We start from the raw sequence: 16,215 nt of genomic DNA on the forward strand, positions 1-16,215 counted from the left end.
CACAGACATGTTGGCACCCAGTATGTTTATTGGAGGGGTCTGTGAATGTATGTTAATCTAATGAATAATTGATTGGTAAAAACATTATGAAAAATTGTGTGTCTGATTGGTCCAAATGCTACACTTACTGCAAAAAACAAACAACAACAATAAAAGAAGCAAGAGTTGAAATCTTTTGACAAAGGAGCATACGTTTTCTTTCTACTTCATTTTGTAAGTATTTGAAACTGCACAAAATCGTGTCAGTTTTTTTTTTTATCTAAAAAAAATGTCACAAAACCATGTAGAAATAAACAAACTGAATGTCAAATGCATACATATCAAGGCCATTTGTAGCAACAATGGTTTTATGGAAGGTAGACATGAGTTGCAACAGACTCTCACCTACAGTGGGGAAAATATTTATTTGATCCCCTGATGATTTTGTAAGTTTGCCCACTTACAAAGAAATAAAGGGTCTGTAAATTTTATGGTAGATTTATTTTAACTTATAGAGTCCAGAAAAAAAAATCAGAAAAAACACATTATATAAATGTTAAAAATTGATTTGCATTTCAGTGAGTGAAATAAATATTTGATCCCCAAGCAAAACATGACTTAGTACTTGGTGCAGAAACCCTTGTTGGCATGCACAGAAGTAAGACGTTTTTTGTAGTTGGTCACCAGGTTTGCACACCTCTCAGGAGGGATTTTGATCCACTCCTCTTTACAGATCCTCTCTAAATCCTTAAGGTTTCTTGGCTGTCGTTTGGCAACTCGAAGTTTCAGCTCCCTCCACAGATTTTCTATAGTATTGATGTCTGGAAACTGGCTAGGCCACTCCATGACCTTAATGTGCTTCTTCTTGAGCCACTCCTTTGTTGCCTTGGCGGTATGTTTCGGGTCGTTGTCATGCTGGAAGACCCATCCATGACCCATCTTCAGTGTTTTGGCTGAGGGAAGGAGGTTTTCATCCAAGATTTTACAGTACATGGCCCCGTCCATCAAATCAGCAGGGGATCAAATAAATATTTTCCTCACTGTATATGCCCACATTCAGTTAGCTGGCATGCTTTTATAAAAATTAAATGAAATAAAAAAATAAATTAAATTAGTATAAGTGTGAATTTTGACACCTACGGTATTTCTAACATCCCGTTCGATGAACTTTAACATTTAATAGAAAGTCGGACCAGAGAGCTGTGATTGATCCTAATGGTGTTATTGATATTGCAATGGAATGCAAGGAGCTTAATAGCGAACGGTCAAGAATTCAAAGAATGAATTGCAGAACAGAATAATAAACCACATGTAGTTTGCATTCAGGAAACATGGCTTAAGGATTTTATCCTCATTTGGATTTTAAATCGCAAGATTAAGAGTGTGCGAAGGGATAAAATATATGGAGTAGGAGGGGGAGTGGCTACTTTTGTAAAGGAAGGGATACAATTTAGAACAGTTGAAGTAGGTAATGAATCTGAAGTAGATCAGAATTTGAGAATAATTCATTACTATAACCCGTGTGAGAGATTAAGTAGAGAGATATTCTTGAGGAAATCAGGGGAGAGAATTTGCATAGATTGGTTTGGTGTGGAGATTTTTTAATGGACACAGTATGGGGAAGTGAAAAAGATTTTAATGAAAATATTACAGAGGATATGTTAGATAAGTGTGAATTAGTTTGTGTTAATGATGGAAGAGCAACAAGAATTTATTTAGCAAAAGGAAAGTCATCTGCCTGAGACTTAACCATTGTTTCAGGAAATCTGGCAAGGAGATGCGTGTGGGATGTATTGGACCAAAATTGAATAGGTAGTAATCATTATCCGATAACTTGTAAAATAGGAATAGATATGGAAGTGAATGTAGTGGAAATAATGCCTATATGGAAATTAAGTCAGCTGACTGGGATAAATTTAAGGAGGTAAGTGAGACATTGATGATGGAAATAGAAGAATCAGTAGAGGAGGTTGAAGAATTAAACAATAGATTAAGTGAGAGTCTTTGTAAGGCAGCAGAAGAAGTAATTGGTAAAAGTAAAACAAGAAAGAAAGAAGCCAGTCCCGGGGTGGGATGATGAGTGTAGTGAAGCAATAAAGTATCAGAATAAAGCTCTGAAAAAGGTTAGGAAAAACTACGTTTTTAATGATTTTATTGAGTATAAGAGGAAACAGACAATTGTTAGGAAGGTGATCAAAAATGCAAAACGAAATTATTGGAGACAATATTGTGAAAGTATAGGGGAAGAAACTGAAATAAGTTCTGTGTGGGGAATTATCAAGAAGATGAATGGAATAGAGATAATTGTTTAAGAGATAATCCAGAATTATTAGTTCATAAAGGATTATCAGGAAATATGTTAGATATTGATTTTTCCTTATATGAACTAAAAAGGGCCATTATAGGGGCAAAGCTATCTCCCCACAGCAAAATCCCCAGAGTTAAATTAACTCTGCTCAGAGTACATATTGTCCCAATCTACAGAGTGTTAAAGTAACACGAAGCAGATTTACCACTGTTGAGGATTATGTGATATGTTTTCATGTCTAAAAGCCTGAGCAGTAGTTGTTCATCTTCAACATTGTTAACAGCGGGTTTTCTTTAATAATGTTCACTCATCAATTAATTAATTGCTTAATTATCCCATTAACTTTAACTCGGCTTCAGTGTTACTTTAACACTCTGTAGATTGGGACAATATGTACTCTGAGCAGAGCTGATTTAACTCTGGGGATTTTGCTGTGCAGGGAAGGATGATGTGTGCGCTATGAAATGGTTAAGCATCTATCACAGTGGTTCCCAAACCTGTCCTGGAGGACCCCCTGCCCTGAACATTTTTTATGTCTCCCTAATCAAACACACCCAATTTAGTTCTTGCAGTCTCTACAAACGAGCTGATGAGTGGAATCAGGTGTGTTAGATAAGGGAGACATACAAAAGATGCAGGGCAGGGTGTCCTCCATGACAGGTTTGGAAACCACTGATCTATCAGATATCTATTCAGATATCCCAGAATCTGGGATAAAGGGATCTTACCGACAATTTGTAAACATGGGATTATTATTCCAATGGCAAAACCAGGAAAGGACTCTTCATTAGTGTCTAGTTACAGTAGGGTGACCATACGTGCCATTTTCCCAGGACACATCCTGGCCAGGATTTCTATATTGCCTAAAATATCTAGGTTTTGGCTTTGCTTTGCTTTGCTCTCGAGGTATTTTGATGTCATACACCGATCGGTCTGCACATGCAAACAAAGCCAAAACCTAGATATTTTAGGCAATATAGAAATCCTGGCCAGGATGCGTCCTGGGAAAATGGCACGTATGGCCACCATAAGTTACAGGCAGCCCTAACGTCTAATCTGTGTAAAATAATGGAGAGAATGATTATATTTAGATTGAATCATGTTCTGGAAAATAAAGGATATTTTTCTCCTTTCCAGAGTGGGTTTCGGAAAGGTCGGAACACTATGGATGCGGTTCTGTGTCTAGAGTCTGATATAAGGAAGGAAGGAAGGCGTAAGGAAGTTTTAGTAGGAGCATTTTTCGACGTGGAGAAAGCCTACAACATGATTTGGAAAGAGGGACTTAGGGACTTCTTGGATAAGATGGGTATTGGTGGAAGAATGTTTAACTGGATTCATAGTTTCCTTTTTGATAGATCTATTGAAGTCAGGGTGGGTTCATCATTCTCCAAAAGATATTATACTGAAAACGGTACTCCTCAGGGCAGTGTGTGTAGCCCCATCCTATTTATTGTAATGATTAATGACATTTTTTCCCATTTTTTTGCAGGAGCTGAAAAGACTATTTTTGCAGGGCACTGTGGAAGAGAGGGAGGAATGTTTTGTATGTGGTTAAAAGTATGCAGAGTGCAATTAATGAAGTGGAGAAATGGACAGATAAGTGGGGATTCTGATTATCAGTGTCAAAAACACAGGTTATCTGTTTCTCAAAAAAGAGAGAACGTAACCGTATAAAATTACAGCTATATGGCAAACCTTTAGAACAGGTGATTGTGTTAAGGTATGGGGTTTGGCTGGATACTAAACTGATATTTGGAATTCATATGCAAAAAATGTTTGATAAATGCAAAAACGTTTTAAATATTTTAAGATGTTTAGATGGGGTGGATAATTAAGTCAACCATAGATTATGGATGTATAGCATATGGGTCTGTGTCCAAAACATTGCTGCATAAAGTAGAAATTATTCAGTCACAGGCATTACGAATATGTTGTGGTGCTTCAGGTCTTCTCGTATTCCTGCCTTACAGGTAGAAATGAATGAAATGCCTCTTGATATCAGAAGAATAAAGCTAATGTTGAATTACTGGATATCAGTTAAGGGACATAATGATACACATCCAATTAAAAAAGTGTTGTTAAAATGTTGGGAACATGAATCTGTCAAGCTTAATAGTTTTGGATGGATTGCAGAAGAGGAAGCTCTATCGAGAGGGATCATAAATGTAGAATTGAGCCCGACAGTAGTAAGATCACCCATGTCACCGTGGCTCTTCTCTTTACCATTAGTAGATCTGAATTATTCCCTGTATAGAATGAACAAACATGAGTCTGGGAATTGCAGTCTATGTGGATTAGCAGAAACTGAAGAACTTACTTATTACTATATTAAGAATATACTGCAGTGCTTATTAAAATTAAAGGATAATTCTGGTGGAAGAGTTAAAAGAAAAGGGTATAGGAAATATTAAACTTAAAAAAACTGCTGAATAATGGATTGGAAAGTTATAGAGTATATAAAGCATTAATGAAATATTTAAGAAAGGTGCATCTGTTTAAGAGGATTTAGAAGCCAATTTATTATTAGTTTTTTTTCTCTCTCTCTCAGCTTAGTCTTTCTTCTTGTTCCATCAATGAATCACACTCCAGCTCAGTAGGTGGCGGGAACGCACCTTTTTGTTTGTTTACCAACCGCCATAAAAAGACAGAAGAATGCTCCAAACTCCATCCCAGTGGGTGGCGGTATATGCACCTAAAGCTGGTTTGCCAACCGCCGTATAAACGTCAAAGAAGAAGAAGAAGAAGCAGCATGAAGATATTTTATTAGAAGTACTGCAAAGTTTGTACCGAATACGGCAACTGAGAATTCTAGCAGAATTTGTATGGGTGTCTGCTCATGTTGGAGTGGAAGGGAATGAGGAGGTAGACAAGATAGTGAAACAGGCTCTTAAGCACACAAATATTGACATGCATATAACCTTGAGTAAATCTGAAATTAAAGGTTTAATTAAAGTAGCTGTCAGAAAGATATGACAAGAGAGATGGGATAAAGGTAACAAAGGGCGACATTTGTATAATATAAATAATCAAGTAGGACAAGTAAGAACTGCTTATGGTAATAGAAGGGATGATACAGTTATATCTCGATTGAGAATTGGACACTCTACTCTTAATAAATCACTCCAGATGATAGGAAGACATGAATCTGGTCAATGTAATCATTGTGGACTTCCAGAAACTGTAGAGCATGTGCTGATTAACTGTAGGGCATATGAAAGGGAACGAATACAGTTAAAAGAGGAATTAAAATCTGACGGCATTAATTCTATGACATTACAGAATGTGTTAAACAGTTCTCATAAAGGTTATAAAGCTCTTATTAATTTTCTGAAAATAACAAATTTATATAATAAAATATAGGTAGAATTTTTTTTTTTTTTGAGAATCAGCTTTTTCCTTGATATCAGCGCCTCACACTCCATCCCAGTAGGTGGCGGTATATGCACCTAAAGCTGGTTTGCCAACCGCCATAAAACATCAAAAGAAGAAGCAGCAGCAGCAGCATGCGTCGTAGTAGTAGTAGCAGTAGTAGTAGTAGTAGCAGCAGCAAAATGGCTTCACCGTATTTGGAGAATCCTGTAGACATCGGAGCCCAAATTGTACAAAGGGCTTTACGCAGGGAAAGAGTTCTAAGAGATAAACAAAACCCACTGGCATTCTCTGATGAGCACTTATACGAGAGATACAGGTTTTCGTCGGAGGGAATGTTATATCTTTGTCGGCTTCTTGAGGCCCATATTAAAAACCCGACGCGGCGAAGCCACGCGACCACTGTCCCGCAAATGATTTGTATCGCGTTGCGTTTCTTCGCAAGTGGCACATACTTGTATGAGGTGGGCGATGCCGAGAAGCTCAGCAAAAACACAGTTTGCCGAACTATTCGTAGGGTGGTTATCGCACTCCAGAGATACATAAACACGTTCATTGTGTTCCCTGGACATTTACCCACCGTGGCCATAAAAGAGGGCTTCTCTAAAATAGCTGGTAAGATGGATTTATTCACGAATACACCATCAGTAATGATCGATAAAAGTTGCCAAACAGATTTTTAAAAATCTTTTAAAGGATTCCCTAGAATTATTGGAGCAATAGATTGCACGCACATTCCAATCTCTACACCAACAAAACAAATTGAGGCTGATTATCTTAATAGAAACGCTACTCATAGCCTCAACGTTCAGGTAGGTATATTTCTTTTGACTAATATGCCTATATTTTCGTGATAATGTATCACTAACCCATGGGACTCACCTACTGTGTGTTAATTACAGATGACTTGTGACCATCAGTGTATGATCACAAGTCTGGATGCCAGATGGCCTGGCTCTATGCTGGACACCCACATTTTCGAGAAGTCGTTGTTATGTCAGCGCTTTCAAGAAGGTATGATCAAATGGGAACTGTAGACAACACTTGAATTAACTGTGACATTGTGACACTTTTCTCTTTTCTGTTCATTGACAGGGCTGTTTGATGGCCTGCTGGTGGGAGACAGAACTTACGCATGTCAGAGCTTTTTGATGACTCCCTACCCTGACCCCGAGACAAAACCACAAAATGACTTTAACATAGCCCTCAGTCAAACCAGGCTCAAGATAGACATGACTTTTGCCATTTTAAAGGCACGGTTCAACTGTCTTCGTGACCTAAGAGTATCACCAGAGCGGGCATCTCAGATCGTAGGTGCCTGTGCTATTCTCCACAACATAGCCACTATAAGGAAGGAGCGGGTGCCAAATGAATATCAACTCCCACCTGATGATATTGACCCCTTCACGCAGGACCATCCAACAGGCGGAGGTGTCAGAGATGCAATCACAGCAGAATATTTCTCTTAGCATTCAGTAAAAGCAAAATGACCAACATGTTTACATGTTCCTTAACTGCCTTTCATATTAAGACAAATGTTTCATATTCTAAACCTCTGTAAAAACCACTCCACAGATTGTGAATTCATATGAATTCTTGTAAAATGTAAAAAAATAAAAACTGCAGTTAGAATTCTGCTTCAATTTTTTTTATAAAAAAAAAAAGAATGACATTATACTATTCACAACTATTTTGACTGTTTGAATGGAAAAAAAGTTTATTTCCAGGTTTAAATAATTTTTTTAATGTCAGATTTTTTTAGTCAGAGTTTGGACCTCTACGTATAATAATTATGTATCATGAATGTATTCATCTTATTTCAAGAAGAGAAATCATTCATCATAAACATTTTTGACTCTTCTCAACTGTGCTTATGAAATTACATACTCGGACTGTGACAGTCGGTGAGTTTATGCAAAAAAAATATTTTGCGTGTCAGACAGTGGAGACACTCTTTCAGACCTATTTTCATCTCTTCATTAATGTACAAACCTTGGCTACAATATTAAACCGGATGTTGACAGTGGCCTACCTCATTTACAGCTTACAAATACTGGTAGAAAAAATAAAGTGCGTGAATGTACAATGTAAAACAACAGTAAAACAGTGTCAAAGTATAAAAAAACGCAATCTACTTTACATTTTCCATTCAAAACACACAAGCTGAAAACACAGTGGAATGTAACACATGATTAAACAACATCAAACATGTCATGGTTAATGTGGATTAAAAAGACTTTTCCAAGTGGAACGGATGTCTATAATAGCAACGTTAGTGCATGGGTGTGTTTGAAGTCTGGATAACCCATAAATGAACATAGCCTGCAATGTTCTTCTACATTTTTTTCCTTTTTACCCTTAAACAGATTGCAAGTTTACAGACATTTTCAGCCTTTTCCCACTGTATTAACCACTCCTCCATTATCTCACTCTTTACCAAAATGCCAAGCATACCGTTTATATTGTAATATTATAATATTGTATTATTGTACAGTATCATTACCTTGTTTCTGCCTGTTTAGATTCCATCTATATTCTGTACCAAACACAATAACCACCAAAACTATGAGGCAAAACAGAATCTCAAGTTTTTGTGCTTTACATTCCCATATAACTCTTCAGATGTACATTCAAGGGTATTAAGAAAAAGTTTCTTAATGCTCATACACGCTTGCAACATTTTATCTAAAAGCAAATATAATTTTTTTTCCATTATTACTCCACATTTCATAGTTCCATACACATCATACCATTATTTAACACCAGGCACTTTACTAACATGAACACATTTGAATAACAGAATAAACACCAAGAGACTACTTCCCAAAAAGGACTAAGAAATTAAACAATAAATTGGAAATTAAAAAAGGGAATAAATAAAAATAACAGCAGATTTCTAAAATGTTAAGAAAGTAACCAAGTTCTATAACACTAACAAGCAACCTGGTCTGAACTGCCTGGTGTTCAATGCTGGTATAATGAGAATCTGCAGAGTATGGGCTATGGGTTTCATAGTCAAATCTTACATTTAAAGTACCCCATTAAACACTTATGTATTGAAACTTTGCACAAAGAATAGCAAAGGAATACAAACAGACATAGAACAGTCTTCTCACCTTGAGTTAGGCATCATTACTCTGTCTTGGCAGTGATAATAGCACCAGTACCAGTCCTACAACACAAGGCTCATTGCCCATTTCTCTCCTGTTCATCCATCTGGTCCACCCTTCCTTGGATTGTTGTTTCTGATTTCTAATGTATCAGCGCACTCTCATATTAACACATATTTTACCGTTTAACATGAAAGGGTGAAAGAGATGTGGGAGTAGATTTGAGGGCATTGTCTTAAACAACTACAATTTGGCAATACACACACTGAGCATGTCCCATCTATTCTCTTGTGCTCAGGGCTCAGTACGCTTAGTCTTCAAGAAAGCTGCCCATTGAATGTACCAAGTGAGCATTAAGAGTGTTAGACTGTTTATGCGTAAATTATGGAAATTCATCAGAAACGTCAGTATTTTACACCACAGAGTCTCTGATCTCAGAGCCCAGTCGTACTCGTGGCCGAGGGCTAATGTCACTGACTTCCACATGAGTCTCTTTAAAGCCATTCTGTGGCGTTTGGGCAAGTGTCTGTGCTTCTTTGGAGTTGTTCTGCGTGCTTGTCTCTGATTGAGCGATTGTGTAACCACAGTTATCCTCCAATGTCTGGTAGCTTTTGTGGTCGGATGGGGAGGTTGGAAGCTCACCAGCATTGAGGGGTAAACTCTCCCCAGGCCTGACTGTGCTCTTTTGGGCTCCTCCAGTTTGCTCTCCTCCTCTCAGTACCTCCTTCATCCAGCCCCTGTGTCGATATGCTACCGACAGCCCGAACGAAAGCACACAAACAGCTAACAGCACACACACTACGGCCAGCTCTGTGCCATACGTCTTTATGCGCAGTTGAGCGGCGCGCACTGATTCGCTGGACAAGACATCCGACGATATGCTTTGGATTATAAGATGTTCATCCAGCCGCCCCGTATTGGTTGCAGTCTCGGATAAAGGCTCTGCCTTCACACAGTAATTGGCCAAGAGCTGCCTGAAGCCATGTTCTTCTGACCAACATGAGAAGACCTCATCGCTGCCTGGACGGCCGCTGACTACTAACCCACCCTCCGGGCTTGGGAACAGGAAGCGTCCTACATCTGGCTTGTATGACCATTTCCTTTGTGCACGGTTGGAGCGAAGATTGCAGGGCAGCAGCCGAAGAGTATTAGCTGGGATGATAATGAGCTCGCAAGCAGATTCTTGGGAACTTGGGAAAGAACGTGGCAACACTAGAAAGAGAGATGGGTGTTATGACACATTCAGATGGATGACAGATGCTTGTATATGTTGGGATTTGCAGGTTTACCTGAGCTCTCAGACACCACACTGAACATTGTGCAGTTACATTTTGAAGTGTCTGCCTTCTCAATATCCTGCTGCCATTGGCTGAAATATGCATAAAATGAAATATGGAAGGTATAGATTGGTATTTGTACTGAAAATGATTAATGCAACAGATGATTTGGATGGAAAAAGGGAAAGAAAGAAGACTTACTTTAGTGGTGGGATATGTTTGACGTCAGTACAGTGTGTGCCTGTCCAGGCACAGTATGGGTCTCTGGCCAAAACACACTCGCCACAGTTGTTATGGAAACCGCAGTTTGCTACTGGCAGCTGCACAATACCAGAGTGTGACGACACAAATAACAAACCCTGTTTGTTGAGAGAGAGGGTTCAAAGTAAGAGAGTGAAATGAATGCTTTGTGGAGCACAAAGGCAAGAAAAATGTGTAAATGTTTGTTCAAATACACTACCATACAAAAAAATATATATATATTTTTTATTTTATTCCGAATTTAAATTTGAATAAAAATATTTCAAAAGTGACATTTTAAAATGTCACAAAAGATTTCTATTTCAAATGAATGCTGTTATTTTCAACTTTCTATTCATTGAAAAACTCAAATGTAACCCAACATCACAGTTTCCACAAAAAACGAAGCAGCACAACAGTGTTCAACAGTTACCTTGTATACACCCTTTCATAAGTATAAACAGTAACACTTTCTGTTAATTTGTGTTCTTGAAATTGAAAGGTTAAAAATGTATCAGTATATGTATGTAGATATTAAAATTAACCAAATTTAATAAATGCTGTAAAAGTATCGTTCATTGTTAGTTCATGATATTTAATGCATTAGCTAATTATAACAAATTGAAAAGTGTTAGCACATAAACACACACACCGTAGTTGAATCCAGCTCTATGTTTTGTACAGGTTGTTGCTCTGGGAACAGTTGGATCTCCTCAATGATGTGCATCATACCGACTACATTCACAGCCTTTTGCAAACGTCCATCATCTGACAAATCACAGAGCATAACATCAAGAGCTATTTAGAAAATAAATGAAATCACAGAAACCCAGACACTCAAATAAAAAAAAAACACATACCTGTGCCAATGAACATCACATCGTAAGCTTCATGGAGGCCTTGCACATGGTGCACAGCAATTTGTGTGTAGTGCACAGAGTGTGTGAAGAGCACAGGCCGACTTTTGACAGGACTGTCCATCAGGAAGTGGTCTTTCACAAAGTTTAGTACTTTATCTGGCATATCAAGGGATGAGTCTATTCCCAGCTGCCTTGAAGCATTAGTAATACACTGCAGAAAGGACAAAAAAAAGCTTCACGAAAACTCAAATATCCTCCACTTACATAGAACTGGTAAAGTGTATATGTAGGAGTGTGTGCCATCTTACCATTCCAGGTCGTGGTTCAGGTACAGAGTGAGTGTGTGTGTACCATTGCTGTGTCTCTCGGTTCACTTCTTTGTAACGGCCATTAAACGCTTTTTCTACCTGATCCATGCTGAACACACACACTGCTGAACTGCCTGCCAGACCTTTACTCCTACAAAACATACAGCAACAAATTAGCAATGTTACATTCAGTTTCTAGTATGATTAATGAAAAACATCCTCTCCCTTCAAGCTTATCTTCCTTTGCCACTCTACATTTTTTGCTCACCACTGAGAAGTGAAGACTGCATAGAGGAGTGTGTTTTTCTTGCGTTGGGCTGGGAGCACATACACATCCTGTATGATGTTGAAAGGAAAGCCATCGTCCGGTAGCGAACACAAGAGTTGAGCTTTCAGAAATGTGGTCCATTTCTTCTGCAGGACTCTCTCCCCACCTTGATCCTCCTGAGGCCATACACACACACAAACAAATGATTAACACTTTCAAACCAGCATATAGTCTCAATAATTCACAATACTCAGAAAGCCCGCTAGGGGGCATCATAACTCCAGCCCTGGTTTCAGAGTATCTGCGGTACCATAGTACAATATTAGATAGTCATAACATGGTACTAAACTATTATTATATGCATATACCATAGTATTTATATAATTCTCCAGGGCATCTCAAAGAATAATATTGTAATTCCATAGTACATGTCTAAAACAAAACATGGTATTATCATGGTACTCCCATGGGTTTTAGGGAGCATCAGTGGGAGGGAAAGTAACACACATATGAGCATTATTAGGGAAGAGTTCACAGTCTCCTGTGATTCACCTTGTTCATCAGCTTTTTAAGTTAACATGAAACTAGGGTGACCAGATGCCCCGGTTTTACAAGTGTCCAGAGTTATGACAATTAACTAAAAAATTTTTTTTTTTACATTTATCCTGCTTCATCTGTTACACTCAATGACTTGAAATTAAAGGACAGGTTAGAAGATTTTCAACCAGCTTTGAATTGTTACAATGTCTGTATTATATGTAAATGAACCATGTGTACTCTTTCTCCATTCTACCTGCAAAAAGATCTCCATGTTTATTTGTCACCTAAAGTCTGTCCTAAAGTAAATTAAGCTAGTTTAAATATGAGTTTTCTAAAACAGAGCTTTTTAATTATTGGTTAACATTGTCTAATAGTCGACAGAAAAAGTTATTTCAGAGCCAGAGCATCTTTACATTTTAATAAAAGACTATTAAAACTTTATAATGTAATGTGCACTAATGGATTTTGCAGAATAACACCAGGAAACATTTAGATTTTTATGTTGACCTTTAGAGCTAAAGCAGAATGAGTTGAGGAATCTTTAGAAGATAAGAATATGCTAAGTGCATAGTGATATTGGAAATATTGGCATTTGTGTATGTGTGTGTGTGTGTGTCAGTACGTGTTCTTTCTCAGGTTTATGCTGAATTTATCAACAGTGTGTGAACTGCTTAAACAATCCATCTTACCTTACACACACGTGCGATCCTGGACACTATGGTGTTATCAAAGAAGTCGAACTCTTTCCCCATTTCGCTGAAGAAAAAGTAGATCTGATCATCACTTCTCTCGCTGTCTAAACCTGTAATATGAGCAGAACCTACAAAAGCTGGGTCTACCGGACCGCAGCAAACACACACACATACAGAAATAAAACATCAAAATACCTCGAGAGCATGTTGAAAGCATAAGGAACCGTCTGTATGGTATTTTGATGTCTTACACCGATCGGTCTGCACATGCAAACAAAGCCAAAACCTAGATATTTTAGGCAATATAGAAATCCTGGCGAGGATGCGTCCTGGGAAAATGGCACGTATGACCACCATAAGTTACAGGCAGCCCTAACGTCTAATCTGTGTAAAATAATGGAGAGAATGATTATATTTAGATTGAATCATGTTCTGGAAAATAAAGGATATTTTTCTCCTTTCCAGAGTGGGTTTCGGAAAGGTCGGAACACTATGGATGCGGTTCTGTGTCTAGAGTCTGATATAAGGAAGGCGCAGGTCAATAAGGAAGTTTTAGTAGGAGCATTTTTCGACGTGGAGAAAGCCTACAACATGATTTGGAAAGAGGGACTTCTAATTAAATTGGATAAGATGGGTATTGGTGGAAGAATGTTTAACTGGATTCATAGTTTCCTTTTTGATAGATCTATTGAAGTCAGGGTGGGTTCATCATTCTCCAAAAGATATTATACTGAAAACGGTACTCCTCAGGGCAGTGTGTGTAGCCCCATCCTATTTATTGTAATGATTAATGACATTTTTTCCCATTTTTTTGCAGGAGCTGAAAAGACTATTTTTGCAGGGCACTGTGGAAGAGAGGGAGGAATGTTTTGTATGTGGTTAAAAGTATGCAGAGTGCAATTAATGAAGTGGAGAAATGGACAGATAAGTGGGGATTCTGATTATCAGTGTCAAAAACACAGGTTGTCTGTTTCTCAAAAAGAGACAATGTAACTGAAAATTACAGCTATATGGCAAACCTTTAGAACAGGTGATTGTGTTAAGGTATGGGGTTTGGCTGGATACTAAACTGATATTTGGAATTCATATGCAAAAAATGTTTGATAAATGCAAAAACGTTTTAAATATTTTAAGATGTTTAGATGGGGTGAATAATTAAGTCAACCATAGATTATGGATGTATAGCATATGGGTCTGTGTCCAAAACATTGCTGCATAAAGTAGAAATTATTCAGTCACAGGCATTACGAATATGTTGTGGTGCTTCAGGTCTTCTCGTATTCCTGCCTTACAGGTAGAAATGAATGAAATGCCTCTTGATATCACAAAAATAAAGGTAATGTTGAATTACTGGATATCAGTAAAGGGACATAATGAAATTCATCCAATTAAAAAAAGTGTTGTTAAAATGTTGGGAACATGAATCTGTCAAGCTTAATAGTTTTGGATGGATTGCAGAAGAGGACGCTCTATCGAGAGGGATCATAAATGTAGAATTGAGCCCGACAGTAGTAAGATCACCCATGTCACCATGGCTCTTCTCTTTACCGTTAGTAGATCTTCATTTGCAAAAAACGATTAATGATAAAAAATAGTGATAACTAAGGATGCAATGGTTATGTAGTATCTTGAGCAGACTTATAGTTCAATGATTACAGTTTTCACTGATGGATCTAAAGATCCGGAAACAGGTCGAGCTTCAGCAGCAGCTGTATATATCCCACCTTATCAAGTTAAAATTGGTAAAAGGGTATCTGACCAAGTAGGAGTTTACACAACAGAGATGGCAGCAATATTGTTAGCTACCAGGTGAATGGAGGATTCTCGACCAATGAATGTGGTGATATGCTCTGATTCTTTCTAAGCATTATCAAGTCTAATTAGTGGGAGATCCTCAAGACAAGATATGCTATATGAAATTATTTTAAGTATGTACAGGGTAAATACATTGGGAAGCAATATGTTTCCTGTGGGTTCCAGCACATGTGGGAGATGGAAATGAGGAAGTGGATCATGTAGCAAAGGAGGCACTAAAATAATCTTAAATAGAACTGAATATTCCACTTTGTAAAGAAGAAGTTAAGGCTATAATTAGAACAGCTATAAAAGGCAAATGGCAAGTACCATGGAATGAGGAGGAAAGAGGAAGACATCTTTATCAGATTCAAAATATAGTTGGTGGTGAAAGAGGAAGTCATGGCAGTAGAAGAGAAGACACAATCATTACCAGACTTCGCCTTGGACATACAGCTCTTAATTATTCCCTGTATAGAATGAACAAACATGAGTCTGGGAATTGCAGTCTATGTGGATTAGCAGAAACTGAAGAGCAAGTAATATGTTGCACTGCTCATCAAAATGAAAGGATAATTCTGGTGGAAGAGTTAAAAGAAATGGGGATATGAAAATATTACACTTAAAAAAAGTTATAGAGTAAATAAAGCATTAATGACATTTTTAAGAAAGGTGCATCTGTTTAAGAGGATTTAGAAGGCAATTTATTATTATTGGTCCCTTTCCTTAACATTTTATTTTTCTCTCTCAGCTTAGTCTTTCTTCCCGTTCCATCGAGAAGGGTGTTCCTGCACAACCGGAGGCTGCGGTTTCAGGACTGCAGTTCTAGGACCCTATTCTTTTGTAACAGCGCCACCTACCGAAGTGGATAATATAGCGGAGGCTGCAGCTTCAGGACCGCATTTCTGGGACCCTGGTGGTTTAGTTTGTAGTAATGTTTGTACATTGTTGTTAAAGATATTGAATCGCAGGAACATTTTTTTTATTTCAATTGTGATTTTTGATTTATAAATGCATCAGATGTTAATTACAAAGTGTGTAATACCTGCTTTGAGTTAACAATTTTAAATGTAAATGAATTTACACTTAAAATATAAATGAAAAATGTATTTCAGTCTTTAAACAACTGAAAAAGTGGAGTACCTTAAGTCTTAGTTTCTTGAAATATACTGTAAATTGATTAGCCCCCTTAAGTTTAACTAGCTCATTATCAGGTATAATAAAGATGGAATCAAATGAAATCAGCATTTGCAGTCACTAAATTACAGCCAGATATTTAAAAGTTTGTAGAGAGGCAAGACACAAGACTCAAGAATGATTCAAGAATCCATATTTATATACTGTATATACTCATTTTTGCAATAACTCATAATACAACATCATTAAAAAAGACCCCCTTTTCCATCAGTTGCTGCATGGACAGAAAGGCTGTAGGCTTCAACTCCTGAGAGAGATAAGCGAGAGCGAGAG

At 37.6% G+C, this 16,215-nt stretch overlaps 2 protein-coding genes and 1 long non-coding RNA gene across 3 annotated transcripts in view; 1 reads left to right on the forward strand and 2 right to left on the reverse strand.

Moving 5' to 3' along the window:
• Nucleotides 1-5,793: 5,793 nt before the first annotated feature.
• Nucleotides 5,794-7,280, forward strand: LOC107596509 (putative nuclease HARBI1). The gene is made up of 4 exons (XM_016287254.1): nucleotides 5,794-6,271; nucleotides 6,353-6,468; nucleotides 6,559-6,670; nucleotides 6,752-7,280. Exons 1-4 carry the CDS (start codon nucleotides 5,839-5,841, stop codon nucleotides 7,123-7,125), a joined length of 1,035 nt encoding a protein of 344 aa, XP_016142740.1. The 5' UTR covers nucleotides 5,794-5,838; the 3' UTR covers nucleotides 7,126-7,280.
• A 1,270-nt stretch (nucleotides 7,281-8,550) lies between these two features.
• Nucleotides 8,551-14,476, reverse strand: LOC107596482 (semaphorin-4B-like). Its single transcript, XM_016287228.1, has 9 exons — nucleotides 14,473-14,476; nucleotides 12,949-13,094; nucleotides 11,720-11,895; nucleotides 11,452-11,602; nucleotides 11,144-11,354; nucleotides 10,936-11,051; nucleotides 10,245-10,402; nucleotides 10,056-10,135; nucleotides 8,551-9,978 (listed from the first exon to the last, which is right to left on the reverse strand). The coding sequence occupies exons 1-9, from the start codon at nucleotides 14,474-14,476 to the stop codon at nucleotides 9,179-9,181; spliced, it is 1,842 nt and encodes a 613-aa protein (XP_016142714.1). The 3' UTR covers nucleotides 8,551-9,178.
• A 1,582-nt stretch (nucleotides 14,477-16,058) lies between these two features.
• The window catches only part of LOC107596511 (uncharacterized), a 379-nt gene continuing 222 nt past the window's right edge, over nucleotides 16,059-16,215 (reverse strand). The window contains exon 2 of the long non-coding RNA XR_001610375.1: nucleotides 16,059-16,189. This is a non-coding gene — a long non-coding RNA (uncharacterized lncRNA). The remainder of the gene's footprint in view (nucleotides 16,190-16,215) is intronic.

The sequence above is a fragment of the Sinocyclocheilus grahami genome, unplaced genomic scaffold (assembly GCF_001515645.1).
Source record: "Sinocyclocheilus grahami isolate Dianchi unplaced genomic scaffold, SAMN03320097.WGS_v1.1 scaffold219.1, whole genome shotgun sequence".
NCBI classification, from domain to species: Eukaryota; Metazoa; Chordata; class Actinopteri; order Cypriniformes; family Cyprinidae; genus Sinocyclocheilus; species Sinocyclocheilus grahami.

Excerpts from the sequence above, each read along its gene's own strand:
- LOC107596509 (XM_016287254.1), top strand. The coding sequence starts at position 5,839 with ATGGCTTCACCGTATTTGGAGAATCCTGTAGACATCGGAGCCCAAATT. Across the intron at positions 6,272-6,352 it reads GGGCTTCTCTAAAATAGCTG|GATTCCCTAGAATTATTGGA; the intron begins GTAAGATGGATT and ends AATCTTTTAAAG. Across the intron at positions 6,469-6,558 it reads CTCATAGCCTCAACGTTCAG|ATGACTTGTGACCATCAGTG; the intron begins GTAGGTATATTT and ends TGTTAATTACAG.
- LOC107596482 (XM_016287228.1), bottom strand. Across the intron at positions 10,403-10,935 it reads TAGAGCTGGATTCAACTACG|GGTTTGTTATTTGTGTCGTC; the intron begins GTGTGTGTGTTT and ends CTCAACAAACAG. Across the intron at positions 9,979-10,055 it reads TGTGGTGTCTGAGAGCTCAG|TGTTGCCACGTTCTTTCCCA; the intron begins GTAAACCTGCAA and ends CTCTCTTTCTAG.